Genomic DNA, 14,413 nt, shown 5'->3' on the forward strand with positions numbered 1-14,413 from the left:
TAGCGCCTGCAGCTATGCCTGCAAATTAGCATGTATCGCAATCCGATAGATGCTACTGGGCAGGCACCATCGCCATCACCATTTTGCTAGAGAAAAAAAATTGGCACCATCAAAATGGTGCCTGTGCAGTAGTGCCAATAATTTTTTTTTTCTCTGTAACAAAATGGCGGTGGTGCAGAAGTATCTATTGCGTTCCAATAGATGCTACTGTGCAGGGGCCGCCATCTTGATGGAGCCAATTTTTTTTTCTCTAGCTAAGTGGCGACGTCACCTGCGCAGTAACATCTATTGGAACGCGTGACTGCCGGCGCCATTTTGATTTAAAAAAAAAATTTTGTCCCCACAATAGTATATGACTAAATCATAAATGAATATATGCATATTATCCATTGTATCCTACTACAACGAAGATTCCGCCAGCTGTGTGATAAATGTTAATTTATTTATTTTTCCCACACAATATTCTGTGCAGTATGGAAAATAAGGGGCAGGTTACTGAGGGATGAGTGACCTATCATAAGCCATACTGATGAATGTAAGCAGAGCACAACATGAAGACCACCCCCCACCACCACAGGTCCCCCGCAGCACGACAATCTCATTAACTGAAAACTGCAAATACAGATTAAACAACAACCCCAAGATGGATTTAATCAACCAATGTGTCATTTTAATTAGTATAACGGAGCCAACCTGACAGTGTCTGTAGTTTACTGAGCACAATCTTGCTGACAGGATCACATGAAACCGCACTCAGCTCAGGCTGGTTTCACACTTGCATTTTTTTGCGCTGTATTTTAGCTCTAAAAAACGCATGCATTTTTTTTTCCTATATTTTGCATGGGATACGCTTATGTGTGCATACACATGCGTTTGTATGCGTTTTTACGTGGTGTGCGCTCGGGCGCACAAAATGCATCCTGTTGCATTTTGGGGCGTCCGACTTGCCTCAAAAAAACGCATGCGCGCAATGCGTTTTTTTACAGCAAGACACCCATTATAAGTCTATGGGTGCGCATATGTGCGCATTGGCATGCTCATGTATGCGTTTTTTTGCGCATGCGTTTTTTTTGAGTTAGGGTTAGTTAAGGGGGTTTAGGGTTAGTGTTAGGGTTTGGGTTAGGGTTAGTTTGGTTAAGGGTTAGGGTTTAGGGTTAGTTAGGGTAAGGGTTTGAGTTAGGGTTAGTATGGTTTGGTTAAGGGTTAGGGTTAGTATGGTTTGGTTAAGGGTTAGGGTCAGGGTTAGGGTTAGTATGGTTTAGTTAAGGGTTAGGGTAAGGTTTGGTTAAGGGTTAGGGTTAGGGTATGGTTTGGTTAAGGGTTAGGGTTAGGGTATGGTTTGGTTAAGGGTTAGGGTTAGTAAAGTCATGGTTTGGATTAGTGTGAGGGGCCAACTAATGTTGGAAAAAAACGCAAACGCGGTAAAAACGCACTAAAAACGCATACAAATGCATAAAAACGCTGCGTTTTTTTCATGCATGCGCATAAAAATGCTTGAAAAAAACGCAGCATTTGTATGCGTTTGTGTGCGTTTTTTCCATGCGTTTTTTGCGAGAAAAACGCGCTGCAAAAAAAAGCAAGTGTAAAAGTAGCCTAACTCTTGGAGTGTCTATTAATTTTCAGAAGAGCCTACATTAGATTGACTGGACCTAGGGCAACTATAGACTATGATAAAGACTTGCTTCTACAACTCTACAGCTTTAGGCCATTTAGTAACATTATAGTTTTACAGTACCTCATTGTAAATGTAACTATATCAATTTTTTGTATTTCTTTTACCCAACAATTTCTGTTTAGGTGATGTAAACATGAATTATCTTTATTAGTATAAAATGAATAATTTGTCCTCATCAAGCACTACATATTTGTGAACCCAGAACTTGTAGTGTTAGTAATGCCAGATTTGGTGAAGGTAATAGGAGACATTATTGAGCAAATCGGAGGATGAATCTATGAGCAGCTTATTCAGTTGCCAACTCTGAGCAATAAACTTCTTGTTACTTCTTGTCTTGTTGTTCTTGTCTGTGGCCTAAAAAATATATATAGGTTTTATCTGTAGATAAATATGCAGGAAAATACTCAGAAGGTGTAAAATAATAAATATAGTAAAACTTACATTAATGATTCCCTGCCATTTCATATGCAATGATGCTTGGTTTCCCCACCAGTTTCTATATTTCCTGCTCAAAAATATAATCAATAGAAACAATTAGTGGCAAAAGCAGTTCCAGTCCTTAACAAAAGTGAAAGCAATATCAATCTTGTCGTGTTTCCCCTAAATTTCTCTAGTAATTGTATTAATACTTGGGATCTTTTTGATTTCCCCTCAGTTCATCTTCCCATTCAGGTCCCTACAATATTGGATCCTCTCAGTGGAGATGGCGGAGAATATATTACACCTCACCCTAGAGATCCTCTTCCGGCTTACTGGAGAGGTGAGAGATTCTGATGACGTCACATTACATCATTCTTATCTATGGGAATAACGGATGGACAGAACTGGAGAGGTGAGGACTCTGGAAATGTCTGTAGTGAGGTTTATTAATGTGTCTCTCCATAACCAGGATTACACAGTAGTGAAGAAGACCTCTAGGGAGCGCTGTCAGGACCCTGTGTCTGAGGGATGGGGAAGACCCCTGAGCCCAATCACGGGGCCTCCACCTCACCCCCTGATACATGAGGACATCAATGACCAGAAGATCCTAGAACTCACCTACAAGATGATTGAGCTGCTGACTGGAGAGGTGACACTGCTGGGAATGCTGGGACATTATACAGTAACACTATGGAGGGATCGGGGGGATGACTGTATCATTGTGTGTGTCAGGTTCCTATAAGGTGTCAGGATGTCACCGTCTATTTCTCCATGGAGGAGTGGGAGTATTTAGAAGGACACAAAGATCAGTACAAGGACATCATGATGGAGGTTCCCCAGCCCCTCACATCACCAGGTAATAGACAGGACTAAATACACACGGCCTATAATTATCTGTATGTAATGAATGAATTCAGTGTTTGTATGTGTTTCCTCCAGTTCTATCCAGTAAGAGGACAACACCAGAGAGATGTCCCCGTCCTCTTCCTCCACAAGACTGGAAACAAGAAGATCCCGATGTTCCTCAGGATCATCAGGTAGATGGAGAGAAGGTGTCATGAGATCTCCACTATGATGTGTATAAGGCTGTGAAGGTCTTGTGTTCAGTCTTGCTTTATCCATCAGTATTAACCGCTTTCCGACATCGGGGCATAATAGTACGCCGATGTCGGACACCCTTTGATGTGGGCTCCAACGCTAACCCCACATCTTTTCCGGCATATGTCAGCTGTTTTGATCTGATCATCGCCTGTATGTAGCAGAGGCGATCAGGTTATGGCAGCTTCTAATCTCCCATGGAGACTATTGAAGCATGGCAAAAGTAAAAAAAAAAAGTTTAAAAAGTTCAAATCACCCCCTTTCGCCCCATTCAAAATAAAACAATAAAAAAAAACAAACATACACATATTTGGTATCAAAGCATTCAGAATCGTCAGATCTATCAATATAAAAAAAAGAACCCGATCGCTAAGAGGTGTAACGAGAAAAAAAAAGTCAAAAGGCCAGAACAACATTTTTGGGTCACCACAACATTGCATTAAAATGCAATAATGGGCGATCAATAGATTGTATCTGCACCAAAATAGTATCATTAAAACCATCAGCTCGGCACGCAAACAATAAGCCCTCACCCAACCCGGTATCATGAAAAATGGAGACGCTACGGGTATCAGAAAATGGCACAATATTTTATTTTTTTTCTAGCAGACTTTGGAATTTCCTTTCACCACTTAGATATAAAAAAGAACATAGATATGTTTGGTGTCTATGATCTCGTAATGACCTACAGATCAATTTTAGCATTTAGTGAACATAGTAAAAAAGCAAAACAAAAAACAATTGTGGAATTGCTCTTTTTTTGCAATTTCACCGCATTTGGAATTTTTTTGCCCATTTTCCAGTACACGATATGTTAAAACCAATGATGTTGTGTAAAAGTACAACTCATCCCGCAACAAAAAAGCCCTCACACGGCCATATTGACCGAAAAATATAAAAGTTATGGCTCTGAGAAAAAGGGGAGCCAAAAACTAAAATGCAAAGACGAAAATACTTCCGGGGTTCAAGGGGTTAAATTATACTTGTGTAATGAGAACGGTGGAGATGGCAGGATTAGAGCCGATCATAGATGTGACTTCTCCATCTGTCTGTGACTTTTACAATACTTGTTTCAGGGTGAAGATCTGCCCCATATTAATCCTGCAGAGACATATGTGAGGGGTGATGAGCGGTGTAAAGAGGAGATTCCTACAGATAACCGCACAGGTGAGTAGTGACCACTAAATGCAGAAAAGTGACTAGGCATTTTTAAAAGCAAACTGGGCACTCTTAGGGGTCCCCAACGTTTTTATTCTGAGGTTACGACACCCTCAAAACAAAGCAGGCACCAAGAAAAGAATTGCACTCACAAGACCCCACAACAATAAGAATTGTCCAGTGCCAGGCTATCACACACAGATTGCATAGTTCCACTGGCATCACTCCACTTCCGAGCCCGAGAATTGTGGTTGCTTCCAGCCGCCAGGAGGAGCCAACCACTACACTTGGCTGCGATAGAGCGTATCTGGAATGCAGCTGGAATGACAAGGGACCTGATAGTGACACCTCTTTGACAGGAGTGACGCAGATTTGAGTACGAGATCCCATGCACCATTGGCACTTGCCAACTCTGATTGTTTTAAACCTAAGGGGGTCTGGAGAGTGTGATTCTTTTAGGGGTGCATGCTTTTCTTGCTGAATAGACATTCACGATTTACTGCAGTACATTACTCTATGTACTGTACAACAGAGGAACAAGAAATATGCTGTACATTTTGACCTCTAGACAACATCTGTTCAAAAAGAAACAGCTATTCCGTTGAGTACAAGAAAGGAATTGTGGAGGACTCCCAGGTCAAAAATCTTACTGCTTTTTGTAAAGCAGAATATATGAATAGTCCGAAAATGGCGATCTAAGTATGATAACCTCAGTCAACAGGTATGCAAGGGAAATGCTAGAAAGCGCGGGTGTGAATCACGTAGGAATTCATTATTTCCTGAGCTGGAAGACATGATCTGTGAATGGGTTGCTGACAGGAGAGCAAAGGCTTTGGTTATGTGCAGGTATGATATTCAAGGATTTGCTTTTACAATGGCACCACAATTAGAAATATCCCCAGAAGATTTGAAATTAGCACATCACTGGCTTGATGGCTTCCTTTAGTGATGTGAACTATCTCTAAGAAGATCTACAACTCTGTTTAAGCTGGAAGTTGCTTATCAAACGTGGACTTGCAATCAAGATCTTTGATGGCATTGACTTTCCCACATGTTTGCTATGGATTCAACTGCAGTGTTTATGGGCCAAGGATCATAAACAACAATTGATCAGCAGGGAGCCTCCTCACTCTAGTTTTCCTCCTCTGGTCATGAAAGTGCACTTGTTACCTGTATTTTGGCAATTCATCTGGATGGAATGAAAGTCCCATCTCTAATCATTACTAAGGGCAAGAAGGAGAAGATAGAACATGTTTCAAGTAAAAATAAAGGGAACACTAAAATACCACATCCTAGATATCTCTGAATGAAGTATTCCAGTTGCAATTATTTATTCATTGCATAGTGGAATGTGTTCAGAACAATAAAACATAACAATTATCAATGTAAATCAAAATGAATATCCCATGGAGGTCTGAATTTGGAATGATACTCAAAATCAAAGTGGAAATTCAAATTACAGGCTGATCCAACTTCAGTGGAAATGCCTCATCACAAGGAAAAGATGCTCAGTAGTGTGTGTGGCCTCCACATACCTGTATGACCTCCCTACAACGCCTGGGCATGCTCCTGATGAGGAGGCGGATGGTTTCCTGAGGGATCTCCTCCCAAACCTGGACTAAAGCATCTCCTGGACAGTCTGTGGTGCAACGTGACGTTGGTGGATGGAGCGAGACATGTGGTCCCAGATGTGCTCAATTGGATTCGGGTCTGGGGAATGGGCGGGCCAGTCCATAGCTTCAATGACTTCATCTTGCAGGAACTGCTGACACACTCCAGCCACATGAGGTCTGGCATTGTCCTGTATTAGGAGGAACCCCGCATATGGTCTCACAAGGGGTCTAAGGATCTCATCTCGGTATCTAATTGCAGTCAGGCTACCTCTGGTGAGCACACGGAGGGCTATGCGGCCCTCCAAAGAAATGCCACCCCACACCATTACTGACCCACTGCCAAACCGGTCATGCTGAAGGATGTTGCATGCAGCAGATCACTCTCCATGGCGTCTCCAGACTCGGTCACGTCTGTCACATGTGCTCAGTGTGAACCTGCTTTCATCTGTGAAGAGCACAGTGCGCCAGTGGTGAATTTGCCAATCCTGGTGTTCTGTGGCAAATACCAAGCTTCCTGCACGGTGTTGGGCTCTGAGCACAACCCCCAACTGTGGACGTCGGGCACTCAGACCATCCTCATGGAGTCAGTTTCTAACCGTTTGTGCAGACACATGCACATTTGTGGCCTGCTGGAGGTCATTTTGCAGGCCTCTGGCAGTGCTCCTCCTGTTCCTCCTTGCACAAGTGGCTCTGGCAGTGTTCCTCCTTGCACAAAGGCAGAGGTAGCGGTCCTGCTGCTGGGTTGTTGCCCTCCTACGGCCCCCTCCATGGATCCTGGTGTATTGGCCTGTCTCTTGGTAGCGCCTCCAGCCTCTGGACACTCTGCTGACAGACACAGCAAACCTTCTTGCCACAGCTTGCATTGATGTGCCATCCTGGATGAGCTGCTCTAACTGAGCTACTTGTGTGGGTTGTAGAGTCCGTCTCATGCTACCACAAGTGTGAAAGCACAACCAATATTCTAAAGTGACCAAAACATCAGCCAGAAAGCATTGGTACTGAGATGTGGTCTGTGATCCCCACCTGCAGAACCACTCCTTTATTGAGTGTGTCTTGATTATTGCCAATAATTTTGATCTGTTGTCTATTCCATTTGCACAATAGCATGTGAAATTGATTGTCAATCAGTGTTGCTTTCTAAGTGTACAGTTTAATTTACTTGGAGTTATATTCTGTTGTTTAAGGCTATGTGCCCACGTAGCATTTTTCATGCAGAATATTCCTGAGCGGAAACGCACACCCTCTTCCCGGGAAAGCGCATGCGTTTTATGAAGCGCTTTTGTAAGCGTTTTTGACGCTTTTGTTAAGCGTTTTCGCATGCATTTTCCTATGCGTTTTTGCAATACAATTGAATGTATGCAGAAACGCGTGTGTTTCCGCAAAATTAATGAACATGCTGCGTTTTTTTCCGCTTAGCGTTTCCGCAGCGGAAAAAAACACACCATTAGCACAACATGTGCGGATTCCATTATGATTACATTGGGTGCTTTTCTTAAGCGTTTCCGCAGCAGAAACGCTTGTCTAAAAGCGCTGCGGAAACGCTTAAAAAACGCAACGTGGGCACACAGCCTTAGTGTTCCATTTATTTTTTTTGAGCAGTGTATATTCTTGAAACCAAAAAAGCCTGGTGCACAGAAGCAGTTATAAGGCTAGTTTCACACTAGCGTTTAAACGACGCGCGCAGGGCGCCGCTAAGCCACACCCCCTGCCGGCTCCCTGCCCGCCCCTTCCTGCACATTTTTTAATGTGCGTCGTGCGCGCCAAAATGCAACATGCTGCGTTCGGCGCGCACGGGGCACCTCCAAAAATGCGCAGCGCACGCTATATTCATAGTTGCGCACGGCCTGCGCACCCTATGCTAAAGATAGGGTGCGCATAACGCATGCAGCCCTCTGCGCTCGGAGGAGGCGATAATAGGAAGGGGCGGGCAGGGAGTCGGCAGGGGGCGTGGCTTAGCGGCGCCGTGCGCGCTTCGTTTGAACGCTAGTGTGAAACTAGCCTAAGGAATTGGGTTAACCGCTTTTTTTGCGAGGTGGCCAAAAAGTTTGTGAATTGGGTGAAGAATTCATAAGAGAAAATCACTGACATTTGTGTTGCCAATGTGCTACAAGCAGGCTACATGGACAACAGGTGCTCATTTATGATTCTAAAGGCAATTGAGTCACAAGAAATTCACAATGGAATTCAGGGTTTGGAGAGTTATGATGTTCCAGAATGTGATGACGTGATTAGTTTTGAATAAATGATGAATTTTTTTTCTTCAAGAATAAATGTGGGTTATTATTTTTGGGGAAAAAAAGTTGTCCCTTGAAAATAAGCCCTAAACCATCATTTGGAGCAAAAAATAGTATAAGATCCTGTCTTACTTTTGGGGAAACACGGTAGTTTTACTCAGTAGTTCCTCACATCCAAAATATTTTTGACCCTGAATTTGGCATCAGAAGATTCTGAAAGAACAGAGTGACTCCAATGGAAAAGATATAGAATTAGTGGCCTAAAATGAAATATATGAGACTGTGAAGAGATGTTGGAATGTGCTGGTTGAAGCACACTGCATTGACGTATTTGAAATGTCGAGTTGAGTCGGCCCTTGTTTCTAGGCCCAAACTAATTCATTCAACTAAGCCAGGGGTGGGAACCTTTTTCCAGCTGGGGGCCATTTGGAAATTTATACCATCATTCAAGGGTCACACAAAAATGATCACCTTGAAACTTATATTTAGTCAAACAATTAATTACGGTAACTCACCATTAATGTGACGGCTGAAGCTGTTTCTCTTTGGTGCAGCGATGATGTTAGGTGATACTGATCATGATGCTTCTCACAACTGCTTTTCCAGGTTTGTGCCAGCCAGGAGAGCAGTCAACTTTTTGCCATAATAAGTTTTGTAAATCATATACATCACATAGCAGACGCTGGGACTACTGTACAGCTCTGGAAACAATTCAGAGATCACTGCACAGTTTTATAAAAAATTAGCTTCTCTACATGTCTGACAGCAATTCCATTTCAGTGTCAGTTGAATGCCAACCAGAGTACACCTCATTCTACTTAATGTGCTTCTGATTAGGTGATCACCTGATCCAAATCTTATTTAACAAAGGAAAGTATAAAAAACCCTGCTGTGGTGTTCACAATAGGACAAGCTGGATGGCAAAACAAGTGCTAGTAATATCACAAAAGTAATAGGAATGAAAAAAAATTTTTTAACCATGTCAAAGGAGTTGAAAAGAAAAGTCTTGAGTGAGGAAAAGAAGGGCTCAATTCTGGCGTTACTAGCAGAGAGATACATTGAGCGTCATGTTGCCTCATCCTTAAAATTTCTAAGACTGCAACCATTACAACAAGGTCAAGCAGCAGACATTGGGCACAACAAAGTTACAGACCGGCAGAGGGCGAAAACGACTCCACTGACCGGCATGACCGGCATCTTATTCTAATGTCACTCAGCAACCACAGGATGACATCAAGTGATCTACAAAAGGAATGGCAACTGGGGTGAAGTGCACGGCAAGAACAGTTCGTAACAAACTCCTAGAGGCAGGGCTCAAGTCATGTAAAGCTAGAAAAAAGTCTTTCATCAATGAGAAGCAAAGAAAAGCCAGGCTGAAGTTTGCCAAAGACCATAAGGATTGGACCATAGAGAACTGGAGTAAGGTAATCTTCTCTGGTGAGTCTAATTTTCAGCTTTGCCCAACACCTGGTCGTCTAACTGTTAGACGGAGCCCTGGAAAGGCGTACAAGCCACAGTGTTTTGCACCCACTGTGAAATTTGAAGGATCGATGATGATCTGGGGATGCTTCACCAAGGCTGGAATTGGGCAGGTTAATCTTTCTTTGCGAAGGACGTATGAATCAAGCCGCATACAAGGTTATCCTGGAAAAACAGGCAGATAAAAAAGAAAAAATAGAATGGCACTAAGAAACAGACTACTTACTGGTGGAGTGGACAAAACCTGCAAAAGACAAAATGAAAAAAGCCCTGCTATAATTAAATAAGTAAAAAGCAAAAGTGCATTTAAATCATACAGAGTTCTTAGTAATACTGTATTTGATCAAACATAGCATAAAAGCCGTACCACCATCGACAAGGTGACTCTGTGGTCGGGGTGGGCCTAACCTTATCATGTGTCAAAGTTGACATCTGTGTGAATAAGGGCAGACAAGGACCGGGTCCCAACCACTGGACACCAGTCAGGGGAAGCCTTTAAATACAATTTCCAGCTCAGGAGATGGAGGCCACACCCCAGCTTGCACAGAATGCAAAAATACAAAGAAAAAACACAAAAATTGAGCTTGGTTTGAGTTGGTACACATGCAGCATATAAATGCATGTTCACATGGCCAAAAGCATACAAACCTAAAAAAGACAAAATGAAAAAAACCCTGCTATAATTAAATAAGTAAAAAGCAAAAGTGCATTTAAATCATACAGAGTTCTTAGTAATACTGTATTTGATCAAACATAGCATAAAAGCCGTCCCACCATCGACAAGGTGACTCTGTGGTCGGGGCGGTCCTACACTGTCTAGTATTAATAACATTATCATGTCTCAAAGTTGACATCTGTGTGAATAAGGGTAGACAAGGACTGGGTCCCAACCACTGGACACCAGTCAGGGGAAGCCTTTAAATACAATTTCCAGCTCAGGATTTATATGGGTGGTGTACTGGTAAAAGGGGAAAAAAAAAAATCTTTTAAATCTTCTGCCTGAGCGAGTGTGAACGAGCTGAGTGTGACCTGAGCGTAAGTGTGAACTGTGGTAAGTGTGTGACTTGAGATTCAGTGAAGAGGTGTTGGAAAAGCTATAACAAATACCTGTGTGAGTTGCTGAATTGTAGGTTGCTGAGTGCTTTCTACCTGTTCAATTTTTGGAGTGCTTGGGGGCTTGTTTAACCTATTTTTTCTCTCTACAGGGTTAATCTCTTATTTTACTATCTGTGTTTTTAAGGGTTATCTATATTGCATTTAAATCTTGAGGTGTAACTATATTCACAAGGGGTTAATTAAGGGTGGGAGTTCATAATTAAGGGTTTATAAGGGGCAGCTGGTTGGGGCTCAACTCCTTTTTGGAAGTGCATTGAGCAGCAGGGTGGTGTACTGGTAAAAGGGAAAAAAAAATCTTTTAAATTTTCTGCCTGAGCGAGTGTGACCTGAGTGTGACCTGAGTGTGACCTGAGTGTAAGTGTGAACTGTGGTAAGTGTGTGACTTGAGATTCAGTGACTTTGGATTCAGGGAGTTTCCAAGGGAGGTATTACTGAATTGCTGTTATATTTTATTAATACTTTTTATTTATTTTGGCTTATCTTATTGTCTGGTGCAATCTCCTTTAGGATGTGCTCCACTATTGCCAATGCCATCCAGTGCACGTCTTGCCGCATGTATGAAATCCTTGAACAGCCGGTCGAGGGTGCATACTGCTGTGCGAGATGTGAGCACATTGTGCATTTAGAAGCCCAGATACTGGATCTAAATGTGCAGCTGGCAACACTGAGATCCATAGACAATATGGAAAGGAGTCTTCTGCTCACCGAGCAGACGCTCAATGAGATAGATTGGGGGGATGCTAGGTTGGAACTGCAGGACAATGAAGCAGCTAGCTGGGTGACAGTTAGAAGGCGGGGTAGAGGGAAGAGCACCAGGGAGGCTAGTCCTGATCTGGCACACCCCAATAAGTTTGCTAAGTTGGCAGATGAGGGGACTGTTAGTGCAGGAGTAGCACTGCTGCAGCAAGGCATGTCCTCTGAAAGCCGGAGGAGTGTCTGCTCCAGTAAGGTGGGAAATAGGAGAGAAGGGCAGGCCAGACAGGTTCTGGTAGTGGGAGACTCAATTATTAGGGGAACAGATAGGGCAATCTGTCACAAAGACAGGGATCGTCGAACGGTGTGCTGCCTACCTGGCGCTCGAGTCCGACACATCGCTGATCGGGTTGACAGATTACTGGGAGGGGCTGGTGAGGATCCAGCGGTCATGGTGAACATTGGCACAAATGACAAAGTTAGAGGTAGGTGGAAGGTCCTTAAAGATGATTTCAGGGAATTAGGCTGTAAGCTTAAAGCAAGGACCTCCAAGGTGGTATTTTCGGAAATACTTCCTGTACCACGTGCCACTCCAGAGAGGCAACGGGAGATTAGGGAGGTTAATAAGTGGCTCAGGAATTGGTGTAGGAAGGAGGGGTTTGGGTTCCTGCAGAACTGGGCCGACTTCTCAGTTGGCTACAGGTTCTACGCTAGGGACGGGTTGCACCTCAATGGGGAGGGTGCAGCTGTGCTGGGGGAGAAAATGGCTAGAAGGTTGGAGGAGTGTTTAAACTAGGGACGGGGGGAGGGTATTCTTTTTATAGGAGGGGAAGATAGTGCAGAGAGAGACCTGGGCACAAATAATGAAATTGGGGGTGGGGGTGGCATGGGGGTGGGGTTAGAACAGTTAATAATTTAAGAAAGAATAGAGGTACAGAGAGATACATAAAGTGCATGTATACTAATGCCAGAAGCCTCGCCAACAAAATGGAGGAATTGGAGTTAATGTTGTTGGAACATAATTATGACATGGTGGGGATATCTGAGACATGGCTGGACGAGAGCCATGACTGGGCGGTTAATTTACAGGGCTATAGTCTGTACAGAAATGGCCATACAAATAAGCGAGGGGGAGGCGTGTGTTTATATGTAAAATCATCCTTAAAACCCATCCTGCGTGATAATATATATGAATCTAATGAAAATGTAGAGTCCCTGTGGGTAGAGATAAGGGGAGGGGGAAAAATAATAAGTTACTGATAGGGGTTTGTTATAAGTCTCCAAAAATAATGGAAGCAACAGAGAATATCCTCATAAAGCAAATAGATGAAGCTGCGACTCAAGGAGAAGTCATTATTATGGGGGACTTCAACTACCCTGAAATACATTGGGGAACCGAAACCTGCAGTTCCAGCAAAGGTAATAGGTTTTTGACAACTATGAGAGCCAATTACCTTTCCCAACTGGTTCAGGACCCAACAAGAGGGGGGGCACTGCTAGACCTAATATTAACCAACAGGCCAGACCGCATATCAAATGTAAGGGTTGAGGGTCACTTGGGTAATAGTGATCATAAATTAATAAGTTTTCATGTATCCTTTAATAAGATGAGAAGTATAGGGATTACAAGGACACTAAACTTCAGGAAGGCAAATTTCCAACGGGTGAGAGATGATCTTGGTGCAATTAACTGGGACGATATCCTGAGACATAAAAATACACAAAGAAAATGGGAGACGTTTATTAGCATCCTGAATAGGACCTGTGCACAATATATACCGTATGGGAATAAACATGCTAGAAATAGGAGGAAACCACTATGTCTAAATAGAGCTGTAAGGGGCGCAATAAGTGACAAAAATAAAGCATTTAAAGAATTAAAGCAAGTAGGTAGTGATGAGGCATTAACTAAATACAGAAAATTAAATAAATTCTGTAAAAAGCAAATCAAGACAGTAAAGATTGAGACAGAGAAAGTAAAAATAATCCCAAAATATTCTTTAACTACATAAATAGTAAGAAGCGAAAAAATGATAGTGTTGGCCCCCTTAAAAATAGTCTGGGTGAAATGGTGGATGAGGATGAGGAAAAAGCCAATATGCTAAATGACTTTTTTTCAACAGTATTTACACAAGAAAATCCCATGACGGATAACATGATCAGGGATAAAAATTCTCCATTAAATGTCACCTGCTTAACCCAGCAGGAAGTACAGCGGCGTCTAAAAATCACTAAAATTGACAAATCCCCGGGCCCGGATGGGATACACCCCCGAGTACTGCAGGAATTAAGCACAGTCATAGATAGACCATTATTTTTAATCTTTATAGATTCCATAATAACAGGGTCTGTACCACAGGACTGGCGTATAGCAAATGGGGTGCCAATATTCAAAAAGGGGACAAAAACTGAACTTGGAAATTATAGGCCAGTAAGTTTAACCTCAACTGTGGGTAAAATCCTGGAGGGTTTTCTAAGAGATACTATACTGGAGTATCTGAAGAAGAATAACCTCATGACCCAATATCAACATGGGTTTACAAGGGACCGTTCCTGTCAGACTAATCTGATAAGCTTTTATGAAGAGGTAAGTTCCGGACTGGACCAAGGGAATGCAGTGGACTTGGTGTACATGGACTTTTCAAAAGCTTTTGATACGGTGCCACACAAAAGGTTGATACATAAAATGAGAACAATGGGGATAGGGGAAAATATGTGTAGGTGGGTTAAGAGCTGGCTCAGGGATAGGAAACAAAGGGTGGTTATTAATGGAGCACACTTGGACTGGGTCACGGTTAGCAGTGGGGTAACACAGGGGTCAGTTTTGGGCCCGCTTCTTTTTAACATATTTATTTATTAATGACCTTGTAGGGGGCATAGAGAGTAGAATTTCAATGTTTGCAGATGACAATAAACTCTGCAGGGTA

The 14,413-nt window shown here is 42.7% G+C and overlaps 1 protein-coding gene across 13 annotated transcripts in view; it reads left to right on the top strand.

Moving 5' to 3' along the window:
* The window catches only part of LOC141050961 (uncharacterized), a 292,974-nt gene that overhangs the window by 166,805 nt on the left and 111,756 nt on the right, over window positions 1-14,413 (top strand). For 11 of the 13 annotated variants that reach the window (XM_073547687.1, XM_073547688.1, XM_073547689.1 and 8 more), the window contains 2 exons: window positions 2,828-2,951; window positions 3,035-3,132. The exons of 1 other annotated variant lie outside the window; for it this stretch is intronic. In XM_073547687.1, coding sequence (XP_073403788.1) covers window positions 2,828-2,951; window positions 3,035-3,132 — 222 coding nt within the window. Of the gene's footprint in view, window positions 1-2,330; window positions 2,436-2,564; window positions 2,745-2,827; window positions 2,952-3,034; window positions 3,133-14,413 lie in introns of all 13 variants that reach the window. One more of the 13 variants, XM_073547703.1, reaches the window with a different exon arrangement.

The sequence above is a fragment of the Dendrobates tinctorius genome, unplaced genomic scaffold (assembly GCF_039654945.1).
Source record: "Dendrobates tinctorius isolate UK_male_01 unplaced genomic scaffold, ASM3965494v1 ptg000155l, whole genome shotgun sequence".
Taxonomy (NCBI): domain Eukaryota; kingdom Metazoa; phylum Chordata; class Amphibia; order Anura; family Dendrobatidae; genus Dendrobates; species Dendrobates tinctorius.